Genomic DNA, 14,925 nt, shown 5'->3' on the forward strand with positions numbered 1-14,925 from the left:
TGACCTCCAGCACAGAGTTTTCATTCGTAGCATTGTTTTCTGTAAATACTTCATACTGATTTTTTTCCTATTTATGATCCTGCTATCTGCCAATCTAACTCCCATTTCTGTCCTTGACTCCATAATCAGATTTGATACTCAGTCTTATTTTCCAAGCAACAAATATAAGTTGCCCCTTCACTGTTTAAATAGCAAGCAGAAAAAAACAGACCTTTTTCTAAGACTGCTAAGTCGTGGCTTAAGACATGACAAATGAAGAAACACATAATTACAAGTGACCACTTCTTTCTACCAAATTCTTCATATGTGTAAGTTTGCCAGAAACGAAGTAACAGATTATATTATAAAGAGTTATATAACCAAGCTAGATATGTACTTTTTGTTTGGAATGTAAAAAACAGTGCATTAACAATTTTATTATATCATAATACTCCTAAGTGACAGAATGAATTTTTAAAAAGAAAATTAAACAATACATTAAAAATATAATGTCCTATCTTCAAACGCTTCGGTGAATTTTAATATTTGTTAGTGCTGCTAGGAAGCACTTAATCTCATTATGTTAAAGTGTATCTTTGGGATTTCTGAGTCAGAACAGTCATCATGCAATTATTCAACTAATATTCAAATACCTAATACCATTCTAGGCACTGAGGATAAAGTGGTAAACAAAATAAGATTCTGCTCTAATGAAGCTATAGTCTAGCAATAGAAACTAAAAAATAAAAATAAATGTTTATGATTAACACTGAAAAGAATAAATAACCAAATAATCAAATGTACCAGTTATGAGACAGCGGTGCATGCTTTGCAGACAATTTAAATAGAGATATGATAGAGGTGACTGGTCTAGATTGGGTAAGTCTGGGAACATCCATTTGGGAGATGATTCTTAAACTGAAGGAAGGAAGCTGATACCTTTTGTGGGGTGATTCCTAAACAGAACGACAAGAGGGCATCAACCCCTCAGTGATCAAAGGGCATCCCGGGGCGGGGGAGAGAACAAATACAAAGGCCTCAAGGCAGGAATAAATTTAACATGTTAAATATTCAGAAAGAAAACCGGTGTGGTTGGAGCTTGGTCAATGAGGAACCAAGTGAGAAGCAATGAAGTGAGAGAATAAAACAAGGGCCAGATTATTGAGGGCTTTATAAACCTGGCTATTTGGACAAAGAAAGAGAAATGGAATAAGAGATAAAGAAAGGAAAAGAATAAATAGATGGAAGAAGGCAAGGAGGAAAGAGAAGGGAAGACAAGGTAGCTAATATTTTGAGCAATAAAATATCACAAAATTTTGGTGAGATCAACTTTTAATGTAACAAAATGGAAAAGAAGACAAGCCACAGAATTCTGTGGAGAACTATGGCAGACTGGCCCAGGCTGCTAGGTTCCCTTGATGGAACACTCAGAGAGGGATGACCACAGCATGGACTCGACTAAATGTCTGAAAAGGAGGAAGCAAGAAATCAGCCAAAGAAACTAATTTTAAAACGAGTTACGAGAACTGTAAGCTTTTGGACTTCCCTGGTGATCCAGTGGCAAAGAATCTGCCTGTCAATGCAGGGGACACAGGTTGGGTCCCCAGTCCAGGAAGATTACACATGCCCCAGGGCAAACTCAGTTTGTGCGCGTTCCTACTGACGCCCGTGGGCCTTGAACCTGTGCTTCACAGCACAGAGAAGCCACTGCAATCAGCAGCCCACACACCACCATGAACAGGAGCCCCTGCTCGCTGCAACTAGAGAAAGCCCACGCACAGCAACGAAGACCCAGTGTAGCCAAAAATACGATAAATAAAATTTTCCTTTTTCACCAATGACTAGAGCTAGAAGGTTTTGATTAAAATGAACACATTTGTTTCTGGGAGATTACAGAACAGAAACCAGGTTCCGGCCAAACTCTCATGACAGGTCCAAAAAGAACAAAAAGATACAGGTTTCTGTGTTCAGAAAGAGAGCAGAGGACACAATAAACACTATAGGGGTTCAGTAGAAAAAGAAAGGGGTTCAAGTCAGGAGACAAAAGCAGTGATTTTCAGAGAAAGCGGATGCTGATTATGCCCAGACCAGCATGGGCTGCATTGCAGGGGCTATGCTTCCACTGCACAATCTGCAAGCCACAATGCAGGGAATCCCAGACAGTAGCCATTCTGTAGCCAGAGCTTCACTGTGGGCTGGCTTCTCAATTACTCGGAAACTCATGGGTCCTTTTGTGAAAGGAAGAGGTGTGGATTATTTTTCTGACCATCTATTCCTGAACAAAACTAACAAAACTACTCCCAGAAATTATATTTTATCGTTGTAATTCACATGCACATACCTACCAATCTTAAATATAATAAAATTAGACTCATATAATCAAGCCAGAGACACAGTGGACATGTAATCATTACTATCAAGTAGTGTACTACTAACCAGAAGGAGGTATGTAGTAAAGTCTCATATCAAAGTAAACACGATACAATTGAAGAGATTTGATTAAGAGCTTGCTCATTTTCTGTATTTACTACACAGGCTACTCTTGAAATAACTGTTAGCATCACAAAACCTACTGCCTGAGATGAAACTTATTGTTCAAGTCTGGCAGTAGATGAAAATATTCACTTTTATCATTTATTATTTTTATCTGCTAATTATCTTTGGGAATTGTGCTCTGTCTCTCTCTTCTCTGGTTAGACAGCTTCATGCTTTCGAAAGGCTGCTTGGTTAAGAATCAAACGACCTGAAAAGTAGCCACAATTATGGTGCTTTTTTGACAGTGGAAGAGAAATTTATGTGAAGGCAGAAATAATTTCTGTTATATTAATACTAATTTCTCAGTGTCTGGCAAGGACACAAACTATAGAAGGTGCACAATAAGTATTTGCCATATGAAAAATGAAAGGAAGAAGTCACTGAACCTTCTGTAGCTCAATGAAGCTGTAGCTCACTTCTGTAGCTCACTGAACCTTCTGTAGCTCAGCTTTCTCAATGATACGTGGCAGTGATACATCTGTCCTGCCTACCTTGATGCCTAAATAAAAGTTCATGGGAAAGTATAATTCATAAGCAAGAAATTTATTTTTATTATAAGCAGTACTAAAATTCAAATTTGATTCTCCTGATCCATAGAATCTACTTCACAATGGTTCCCATCGGCTTCTTAACTGATTTTCACCATAGCTCAACAACAAAAGCAGAGATAACATTTTGGAATGACTAACTTAAAAGCCACTGTTTTTTTCTGATTCATCATTTATGTTACAGGAAGAGAGAAAAGATACGGACAATTTCAATGGCACGTAATCCAACAGTCAAATGTACTTGGCAATGACTTGTGTTTTTGTACTTTTATTTGAATGAAGGGATGTCTGGTGTTCTGGTAATTGAACTAAAACAAAATAATGAACTCCCAGTGACACTACCTGGTCCAGGATTTCCTCATCTTCAGCTTCCTCTGCTTAATGTCCCTGCACCTTAATCCATACAGACTGACAGGCCTCTGGGTCTGGGTCACCTTTTTCTCCCTTGAATGAAGGAACCCATTTATTTAACAAAAGCCAATGGAATACCTACTGGGTGACTGACATGCAATAGAAAAATTAATAAATTTAACACAGATGGGTGAGAGAAACAGACACAGACACTATTCATATGACAATGTTTTCAGAATTAAACTAGAGCCCCTGGCTACCTTCCTTCCTACTCAGAGGCAACTTTGCTTTGGTAACAGGAATTGAAAGCCATCACACAGGAGGGCACAGCCTTACCTCTTTTCCACTTCAACTTGCTGCATAACTAGAGAGTTTCGACTGCTTTTCTTTAGGATATTCAAGTAATGGAAAAATAAAAGCAAAACTAAAACAGTAACAGAAATCTCCTCCCAACTAACTTCAGATTTAAGAAATGCAGCTGGGCAAAACTGTTCATCATCAGGGTAGTAGTGTTCATATTGACTCTATTTTCTCTGTAGTACAGGTGACGCTAGTGGTAAGGAATCCTCCTGCCAATGCAGGAGGCAAAGGAGACGAGGCTTCTATCCCTGAGTCAGGAAGATCCCCTGGAGGAAGAAATGGCAACCCACTCCAGTATTCTTGCCTGGAAAACTCCATGGTCAGAGGCGCCTGGAGGGCTACAGTCTCTGGGGCCACAAAGAGTCAGACACGACTAAACACACACACACACAATATAGGTCCTAACTTTCTCCATGTTTAGCTCTGACAACTTTCTGGCTCAGTTGTGGGGTGAGCTGCCTAAGACCCTGTACAATGGATGCAATAGCAAATCTCCAGAGACTGAGAGCTTATGGTTTACTAAATTTAATTTGACAATATTCAGAATAAACTAAGGTAAATCATTGTAAGTATATCATCAGGCAATTTAGAGCCATCAACCTAATTCACCCATTCAGCCAGTCTACTGGTCCAGGTAACAACTGGCTAGGTTATAGAACCACTTGGCTCTAGTAAGATCTGCATCAACATCTGAGGTGGTCCAGCTATTTAACTAACCTAAAAAGATAACTCTGCTAAATTTCAGAAAGGTTCCTGTCTAACTGATATACAATCCTTGTGGAAGCTTATCTGCTTTACTGAAGAGGGGTCTTGTTGTCTTTATTTATTTATTTTTTTTGTCCCTATAGTTTTTTTTGGCTAGATAGCAAATGGCATGATCATTTTAGTGTTAATGAGTCGTTCAAGTTCTAAGTGTCTCTTTCTACTAAGAAAGCCAAATTCATTGAAAAGTAATAAATTTGTTTTCTGCATGGTAAGGCTTCCATTAGTTATTCAAGGTTAAATTAGTTAAAGAACTCTTGCACAATGGAAATTCACTGTTAATATATTATCACATTTGTGATCCTAACTATTCATTAGAGCAGGGTCAATATTAACAACAAAGGAAAATAAGACAAACACCACATTTGCTTTATGAAGAAAATATAAATAACAATGAGTGCAGAAAGTAATACTTAGTTGTATTTTGAATACTAAAATCATATTAAGCAACAAGGAATTTTTTAAAACACAAAACATTCACTCTCCATCGTTTCTAAAACGTAAGCAGTCATGCTTCATATTTATTAAATTATGTAATCCCAAGCAGCTTATATCCAAAAAACCTATGTCATAGATTCACAGAAATTTAGCAATCTTTTTAGGGATTTTATTATAGATAGAAGGAGATACAGTGGTGTTTTCAAGGTTGAACCTGAATAGCTCATTTTTACCCAGTCCAGAATTTAATAATCAAAGAATCTTTACCTCTGCTAAACAGGTTTTGAATTATTTTTCTTTTAGACCTACCTCTTTGTTTAAAAATTTTGTATTTTATCCTTGAAATAAAACTAATCACTCAATAATCCTTGAATAAAATCTTTAAAAGTTACTCTATTAAAGTGTCCATTTTAAGGATGGTAAAAGAAGGAGCAGAGAAAAATTATTATTCTGGAAAAATTAGTCATAACCAAAGCAGAAGCCAGGAATGATCAGGGAAAATTTTCTAAGGATAATTTAACAACATTACTAAAACTGTGGGAATCCATATACCACCTAGATGATTAGGAAGGGGGTTATTAGCTAAGCCATTGTCTGAAACCCACTGAATCACTGGTCCTTTTGAACAATGATTGGTCCTCCTTTTCTAATGATGGGACTTTAAAATTTAGGAGAAGCTCCAAGCAGCAGATCTGAAGGATTAAAAAGAACACAAGCCTTGAATGAGTCTAGATTTCTCTTCATAAGTAAAGGAGTGAGGTAAGACATCAAATCTTTGCTTTCATAATTTTATAAACACAAATCAGTCAGTTTTGCAGGACAAACTACCAAGATCATTCTAAATGCTTGTGCAGGTCAATCATTTGAACTATAGCAAGAGTTTTTGCATCTGGAGGACAAGAGATAATATATTTCCACAGATTACACTATAAATCAATATTACAGCTTAATTTTATAACCTCTTCCTTTGAATTAGAAAATATTTGACTCAGTTGCTTCATTTTAATATATTTTAATGTTATTAAAATTTTACATAGAAACTACCTGGTACTGAACTGCTATTGTCAGATCTTTACTGTAGTACTTTTACCACATTAAATAGACAATAAAATTGTTTTCATAATAAAGACCGAGTTCGTTAACCTCCGCCATGGACCTAAAGGCCCATTCCCTATGATGTAGAACAGTACAAGAAATAAGTCCTTCTTGCTCATAAATTCATCCAGCTAGATTGTATGTTACCAAATGAGTCATTTGGGGAAAGCTAAAAGGACAAGCAAACAATTTTGGTTTTTAAAAACAGCTGCTCTGAGAAAAAGAATGAATTCTCTTACAGATACTTATAAATATACTTTTTAATTTTAAATCCTAAGACATAAGTAAATACTGTGAAATTCACCCAACTATGCTTCTGATTGAACAATACTGGATAATTATTATCATGATTTTTACATGGACAGTCTTTTTACAGCTAAGTTTCACAATGTATTTTCTAGATACTTCATCTGAAAATGAGAACTATAATTCTTCTCGGCCTACTGGGAGCCACAATGTCAGCCCCCGTGAGTGATTTCGTGATAAAATTGAAATCATTATGTGAAACCCATAACAAATCCCTCTTTTACTGTTTCTATTTTTTTGTTTGTTTAGCTTATTCCACAGCGCCTTATGTCTGCAAGCAACAGCAATGAGGTTAGTTTAAATATTTAAAACAATATCCCCAGTTTTTTGTCTTATGGAAACACAGCAGGAAGAGATAAAAGCCTTCTTGTTGATTTATCCTGCAGTTCTACCCACTAATTATATCCAAATGCATTCCCAATGTTTATGTTTGTTTTGCATACCAGGTTGTTTCTAGAATACTACTTTGTCTCCCTTATTTGATTGCAAATTCTTTAAAAGCAGAAACAGATTCTTGTATACCTTTTTGCTCTAATAACACTTAACAGGGTGGGTATAGGTGTTTAAGAGCATAAAATGACTGACTAAACCACTGGAATGAGCTAAAGCTGTGCAGTTTCACACACAAGAGAGAGGTAGTTAAATCCTAACCTCTAATCACCATAATTTAGTTCAAGCTTAGTGAGAAAACATCTCATCTCTAACAGGAAACTGAGTTGTACAGTATTTGACTGTACAGTATTTGTAGTAAATTTTATTCTTAATAGTTTTAACATGTGTAGTAATCTTGTTTTCATGTTATCTTTCCTTTCCTAGTTGCTTCTGAATCTTAATAATGCTCAGCTTCAACCACTACAGCTTCAGGTATCCCTACCCCAATAATTGTTTCAAGAATATTTCCTACTGCTCTTTTCTTGTAGCACTTGGTAGGGGAACAAAATGTTTTCTGATTCTATTTCTGAAATCTTAACTTTTAAAGTTACTAATTTTTCACATATGATTTAATTTCCATTTATTTGAAGGCCGAAGTAAAAACTCTAATCAAATGAACATTTTCAGGCACGAATGCTCGCAACTATGAGATAGTTAAATTAATCATTTTATGAAAAGTCATACACAGCTAATAGGCAAAAAAAAAAAATATATATATATATATATATATATATATATATATATATAAACCAGTCTGGCAACTGCAGACTCTGTACCATTTATCCACCTCATTCATATTTGTCATCATGATCAATGGGAATTTACCACTGTTCATGCTATTTGCCTGACTCTTAATGTGCCAAGATGCTGTCCTTTTTTATAATGCAGCAATAGAAATATAGAAATTGTTTTACATTTGCTTCTTTCTCACTCGGGACTGACTTTTAATTCTTTTGTAAATGAAAGAGAAATGCTTCCTTTCTGTCTCTTGTGTCCTCCCAGGGCCCATTTAATTCATGGATTCCTCCTTTCCCTGGAATTCTACAACAGCAGCAGCAGGATCAAATTCCAGGACTCTCCCCATTCTCTTTATCAACTCTCGAGCGGTTTGCTGGACTGGTCCCAAATCAGATATTCGTCCCAGGACAGGTTGGTTTTGCCCAAGGAACCCAGGCAGGACAGCTGGACCCCTCACAGCCTCAGACTCCACAGCAGACCCAACGGGGCCCTAAGAATGTAAGTCCAGCCTCTTCTATCTAAAGGAAACATAACGCACATGGATTGTGAAAATGAATATGAATCAGCTTTGAAATAAGACAGGCATTTCCTGAGCAAGAATTGCTTCTCTGATGTGTTTCTACTATCACTGGAAGTACTTCCTTGTACTTCTGATTTTTGACATGAAAAATGCCATATAAATCAGCTCTTCCAGGATCACAGTCACGAACTGAAAGTGTGAAAACATGTCTTGGACAGGATAATTAGGGAAATTTCATCTTCAAAAAAAGGGTGATTTGTATTAGTGCTGGTACATATAGTAGATGACCTTTTGTCATCCTAGAAGTCTGCTAATATACATTTTACATTTATATGCTTAGGTCTAAAGAAATCAGTGCTGGAATTTTAAAAAGTCAAGTGTAACTTTTTCATCATTCCTTTTTGGCAGGTTATGCCCTCTCTGTTATCCTTGAAAATGCCTCAAGAGCAAGCACAGGTAAGTGAAAGGAAGGCCACCACTCCTGTGCAGAGATAGCTGCATACTCTCTCCATTGAACTTTTTCTTCTATACTTGTAGCTCTGACTCCTACGGCAGGGCTCTGAAGTCCATGCGATGCTATTACTGTCTGGGTACCACCCCTGCTGGGTTGGCAGCGGTTTGTTAACAGCTTTAAAAGAAAGGCCGGCTGGGAGTCTCCAGGACCCCAGTTCCCAGCACATGGCTGTGTTGGGAGTTATGGAACTCACTAAGCCTTAGGTTGTGTTCTCTCTCCACCAGAAATGCTAGCATTTGATAACAACTCTGGAGAAATACCATAGACTGACTTTGGCCAACCCTAAATTTTGGTTCAGAGAAAGAGGCATTAATCTGATGAAATATCGTATGATGTAGAGAGAGGTTTTTTTGAGTTAGGCTCTAAACATTCCCAGGTTCTTGGATATTTTCAGTTTAACTCCATATTACAGTCAAATTGCAGTGATTTCCATTAAATAGAAGAAACTTTAAAGAAAATACTGCAAATTAGTAAAACCATGAAAGTAATATAGAAAACCCTCTCAATGTTAATATAATAGCCTGCATTCAAAGAAATATGAATATGGATAAATTATATTATTCACCAGAAGAATGTTGACAGTTTTGTAAAAAGTTAGACACCTGGCTTTAGTGCAATAATTATGTAATTTTATCCACTTAAAACAAACATTACCTCTAGACATTATCTCATTCTGTTTCATACCAGTTAGAGAATTAGATACCTGACAAGTAGAATTACTTCATTTTAGGATCAAAAACCTAAGTCTTTATGAGATTAAGTTCCCAGTTCTAATGAAAATAAATAGCGGAGTTAGAATCTAATTCTTCACCCTTCCTTTAACCACTAAATCAGTGACTCACCATTCTGGCTTTGCATTAGAATCTCTGGTGATAACTTTGAAAATTACAGACACCTGGACCCTGCCCACACCTCATGAATCAATCCCCATGAGGAGAGCTTAGATATGACTATCTGTTAAAATGTTCAATTAGTGTTTTTGATTCTTAGCCAGAGTTAAAAACCACTATACAAAATATATACCTCTTCTCAAACCATAGTTATTGTTTTTCTTAACTTGTTTCCATTAAGGGCTCTTATTAAATAACAGGAGACAAAACTCTATGGATGTACAATGATCATAATTTTCTATAAACACATATACAGACACACAGACATAAGTGGAAACCAATGCATGATGATGTGAGTGGTAAAACTGCAGAGGCTCCTATTTTTTTCCTCGTCTATTTCTAGATTTGCCAAATATAATGTACATGGGTTGTTTCAATAAAATGACAATTATTAAAGGCAATACATTTCTGAACAATTCGTTCATTATGGTAGAATGTCTAATACTACATCCTGCAAAATGAAGAGTCAAAAAATATTGATATATGGAAAATGCTGTATAGGCTATCTTCTTAGATATTTGCAAAGTAATTTACATATAAAGCTTGTATATAAAGTTCAAGGTACCCTCTGAAGAAGATTGCTATTAGCTGAATTCACTACTTCCTAATGTGTTTGACCAAGCAACCTTGAAACAAATTCCAGTGGCATGTGCCATACAAGTTTTTTCTAAAATTTGGGAAGGACTGTTTTATGTGTTCTTTTGTTCACAAAATTGCTAAAGACAAATCAGCTTTAAAATAATATTGATAATAGAATTTAAAAAAAAAAAAAAAAGCCTGACTGACCTGAAGGAAGCTCTTCTGTACTTTTCTATTTACAATAGCTGCTTCAGTACTACCCAGTCTACATGTTCCTGCCCTGGGAACAGCCTCAACAAACAGTCGCACAGTCACCGCCACAAACAAGACTGCAGCTGTTTGAGGAGCAGGTACTACAAGCATTTGATTTTAATTTAACTAGTTCCATCTAAGGATAAAGAAGAAAAGGTAAATTTTCAAGGAAGAGAATATCTGATTTTATACTTAGTGCAAAAACTCAGTGTCTTGAACTGATGGTCATAAAAGGATATACTGCTTTCTTTTAATGTAACACTAATTTGGAAATATACTCCAAGATTGAATTTTGAAAGAATTGTTGCCGTTGTTGTTTAATGACTAAGTCATGTCCAACTCTTTTGCAACCCCACTGACTGTAACACGCCAGGCTCCTCTGTCCATGGGATTTTCCCCAGGCAAGAATACTGGAGTGGGTTACCATTTCCTTCTCCAAGGGATCTTCCCAACCCAGAGATTGGACCCATGGTTTCCTGCATTAGCAGGCAGATTCTTTACCACTGAGTCATGTGGAAAGCAATGAGATACAATTAGGTAATGTAATATTGAGTTTTGTGGACCTTCAATAAAATAGTAAAATTTTAATATAAATTTAGATGGCTCATACATAACTAGATTACTTTTAGAGTGCAAATTAGATTTTAATTTATCATCACTTAAAACTTATCAAATCAATTACAGAAAACTGAAAATTATGCTTCAAATGACTGGTAGTAGTACTTCCAATTAAGTCATACTAATTTAAAGAGAAAGGGAGAGTTTTAACCTAGAAATCATATGCTGTTAAAAGGATGCTTGGTAATTTAACAATAATTTTTACCACCTAGAACATATAAATTTTCAAAAAAGTATTAGTACAAAATAATATACATATATTTTAATTATTTATCACTGCATTATGACAAAAGCCATAAGTGATCTAACACATTTTTTTAAATTCTAACAGATGCCATATTATACTGAATTTGGATATATTCCACAACAAGTAGAACCTGTAAGTAAATATATTTCTCATTAAAAAAAGAAAAACTAACTTTTGAAACTACTTGCTAAATAAACTATTAAATCTATCAGTGGCCTTTAGTCAAAAACCCACCAGGAACACACTTCTAGTTGGACAAAATTGGATTTATGCACTTATTGCAACAGGGGAGGACACACACCATGAGGAACTGTGGAGTGTCTTAACAGGAAGGACTGGAATGACTCCTCACAGGGTCTAGGCTTGTGTCAGGTGATTTGGGGGAGAGCTCAAGCAGTGACATTTCTTTTGATTGGGAGTTCTCAAGAACTGGGCTTCCCTGGTGGCCCAGACGGTAAAGAAGCTCAAGAACTGGGGGTAGTTCTATGACTGGGTAACTTAACGATTCTTACCTAAAAGGTAAGAAGGATGGAGTGAGGCAAAGATCATGATGGGTAAAGAAACAGAAAGTCTTCAGATTATCCAGGACCTAAGGATGCCTGATATTTTCATGCCTTGCACGGGGACCTTGCTGTGGGCAAGGTTACGCAGTGCTGTTTTTTTCACTGCATTTCATCATGTTCAGAGGTGACCTTGTCTGATACTGGTGTTCTGTAGGATTGTTAATGTACAACAGGGGAACACCGGCGTCCAGCAGAGAATGTCAGGCAGCTCCTGTGAACACTGCAGCAGTTAGGCCAGTTTCTCAGTGTCAGGAGTTGCTTTTCTCTTTCTCAAAACCAAATTATGATTTTTGTTTTTAAGAAACTAATTGAAGAAGTTGGGAAGGGTATAACCGCCTTAGGCGCAAGATAAATGTTTTATGGATTATTAATTTATACCATTTAAAACTTTGCAACTTTTAAGGTTATGCCAGGAGGACAGCAGCAACCAGCCTTTGATCCCTTCCTAGGTACAGCTCCTGAAATTGCTGTGATGGTACGTTTCCTTACCATCTTTGCTTACCATCTTTTCCTTACCATCTTTAACCATCCTACCACACTTTGATAGTTACAGGAAATCAGCAGCTGACAACCTACAGCTCCTTGCACTATTGTGCATTTTAATGAAACTGTTATTATTATTCCATCAGTAATTATAACTCCTTCACCCTGTAATCTTTTGCCACTCAAGATTCAATTCACTCAGTTCATCAAATATTTATTGAGGAGCTAATACATGCCAGATACTCTCCATAGGTACACTCATTTAAAGTCAGGTATTAAAAGGCATCCATGTTTGCTGGCATATATGCATACTCTTTCTAAAGGATAGATTTTAATCTAGAAAACTAATAAGGTATTTACTTCTCAAATAAAATCCTTGCTTTACATCTTAATCCTCCTGCTTTATATTCTTCCCAATTTTGACCTTACATTTGAACTTGTAATCACTTTTTTTTTCTCGCCCTTACAGCCAGCAGAAGTGTCACCATATTTACAAAAAGAAATGATAAATTTTCAGCACACCAATGCAGGAATTTTCATTCCTTCAACTTCACAAAAACCCAGCACAACAATTTTTTTTACTTCTGCTGTGGACCCAATCATTACCACAGAGCTCACGGAAAAGAAGGTAGAATAATCAAAGATTCTTTTTATGAAAGAAATGGGTCTCTAAATAGAAAGTATAAAAATAAAGTTTGAGCTTGATTTATAGGACTTAGTTATGAAGATCATAACTAAGAAAATCAAGATATAGTAGAATATATGGTCTTACCCTTGAATAAGAAGACCAATAATTGCTTACAGATAATCAATCAGAATCTAATTTAATTTTTATTTAATAAAAGCTTTTTATGCATGTTTTTTCTCACTAGGCCAAGACTGAGAGCCTCAAGGAATCATAAGATGTTGTCCTAATTATTCAAAGCTTAGGGTAGGTATTTGCCAAGAGGCATGCCTTACATTCCATGACATATCTTAAATTAAAAGAAAAAATTGTAAGAATAACTAAAGGTGTATGCCAAAATGAAAAAAAGTTAGTGCTTATATATTCTTACAAAGCTAACAATAATTATGAGCAATTTTATTAGCAAATTTTTTAGTTGAAATAAATTTTTGAGAATAGTGTCTGTCTATGCCATAAACTTTTCATAAACTCTGAGAACACAAATAGCAAATATACTAGGTCCATGTTACAGACATTCTACAGACAGTAAATGCAAAGTGCTATGCTGTGCTTAGTCTCTGAGCCATGTCCAACACTTTGCAACCCCATGGACTGTAGCCCACCAGGCTCCTCTGTCCATGGGGATTCTCCAGGCAAGAATACTGGAGTGGGTTGCCATGCCCTCCTCCAGGGGACCTTCCCAACCCAGGGATCAAATCTGGTCTCCTGCATTGCAAACAGATTCTTTACCATCTGAGCCACCATTGAAGCTCATATGCAAAGTCAGTTCTCCCAAACCACCACTTCACTTTGCAAGCTAAATGTAATGCCAATACATCTGTGTTAGTTTGGAATGAAATAAGGTCTCAAAGTAATAAAAAAAAAAAAAGCATAATCACATGGAAATTTAAAATTCCATGATTTTTATATTAACTATTACTTTAATTGATTACCTGTCCTGATGGGTTTCACTGGCTATGAGGCTAGTGGGTGTTTGATAGAAGGGCAGATTGGGGTGGGTCTAACATGTAAAAAATACACACTAAAAAGCAAATAATTTGGCCTGAATTGGAAAAGTAAAAGGCAAAGATTTTTTAAATCTATCACCTGCTTCCTCTGAGTCTTTTCTGATTTCTCCTTCTATGAAAATGAATACTTAGCATTCCTTAGATTAAAAAAAAGTCGATAAAAATACAACCAGAAGTGAATAGTGTGAGCACCTCTTTAGAAAAGTCTCTTCTATAACGTGGCATTTTGTGCAATGCAAGATAATTCAAGCTTTTTAATCAGAAATATTAAAGGGATTTCAGTATAGTGTGACCTTCTGAACCAATGCAAGAAAATGTAAAGTTTTATTTCTTTTTAAACAATTTAGAAAATATCTAGGGAATTTTACAGAAAGCAGTCTAGTGATATTAAAATGCTCTTTTATTTTATTTTTCAGAGAAAAAGATGTGGCAGCACCCTGAGTATCATTTTACTTCCTCAATATTAATATTGATTCTTTGAAAACTATGAAATATTTTTGGCTCTTCTCCTGAACTTCTTTTTACTTACAAATAGCATTATACACTTTAAATGTCATAGAAAAGTAATACAATCATTTAATAAGCTTAGATTTACAAAATTACATTTCTTTTTAAATATACTATCATTGCATAATCTGGAGAGTAACAACACAGAATAAAGTGAGTATCACTGGATTAATTGTATAAGTGCATTAATAAAGGAAGGCTCTGGAAAATGGTGGCATCGATGAGAATAAAGATATCCTGTCATTGGATTTACAGGTGTGGTGACTGACACTAATGAGCAAAAGTATGTTCTTAGCTTTGACATATCATCTCACTATTCCTCCCAGGTCCATTCAATGAGATTCCTTCTGATGCTGTCCCTATTAGAATCAAAATTATTTGATGGCAGATCCCGTTAACTGCACATTCCCAATATGACACAAGTACTTGGAGAGATGACTGCCATCACCCAAAAGGATAGGTCCCCAGGAAGATGTGTACTGGTTTGGTGAAGCAACATCTTATACAAAACAAGGC

The 14,925-nt window shown here is 35.9% G+C and overlaps 1 protein-coding gene across 1 annotated transcript; it reads left to right on the forward strand.

Annotated features, from left to right (window-relative positions):
* The first annotated feature begins 6,471 nt into the window (after nucleotides 1–6,471).
* Nucleotides 6,472–14,701, forward strand: ODAM (odontogenic, ameloblast associated). Its single transcript, XM_043447864.1, has 11 exons — nucleotides 6,472–6,535; nucleotides 6,624–6,665; nucleotides 7,191–7,238; nucleotides 7,809–8,042; nucleotides 8,473–8,520; nucleotides 10,293–10,397; nucleotides 11,249–11,296; nucleotides 12,131–12,202; nucleotides 12,680–12,838; nucleotides 13,083–13,141; nucleotides 14,319–14,701. Exons 1-10 carry the CDS (start codon nucleotides 6,485–6,487, stop codon nucleotides 13,110–13,112), a joined length of 837 nt encoding a protein of 278 aa, XP_043303799.1. The 5' UTR covers nucleotides 6,472–6,484; the 3' UTR covers nucleotides 13,113–13,141; nucleotides 14,319–14,701.
* The last annotated feature ends 224 nt before the right edge of the window (nucleotides 14,702–14,925 follow it).

Source organism: Cervus canadensis, chromosome 26 (genome assembly GCF_019320065.1).
Source record: "Cervus canadensis isolate Bull #8, Minnesota chromosome 26, ASM1932006v1, whole genome shotgun sequence".
In the NCBI taxonomy this organism is placed as follows: Eukaryota; Metazoa; Chordata; class Mammalia; order Artiodactyla; family Cervidae; genus Cervus; species Cervus canadensis.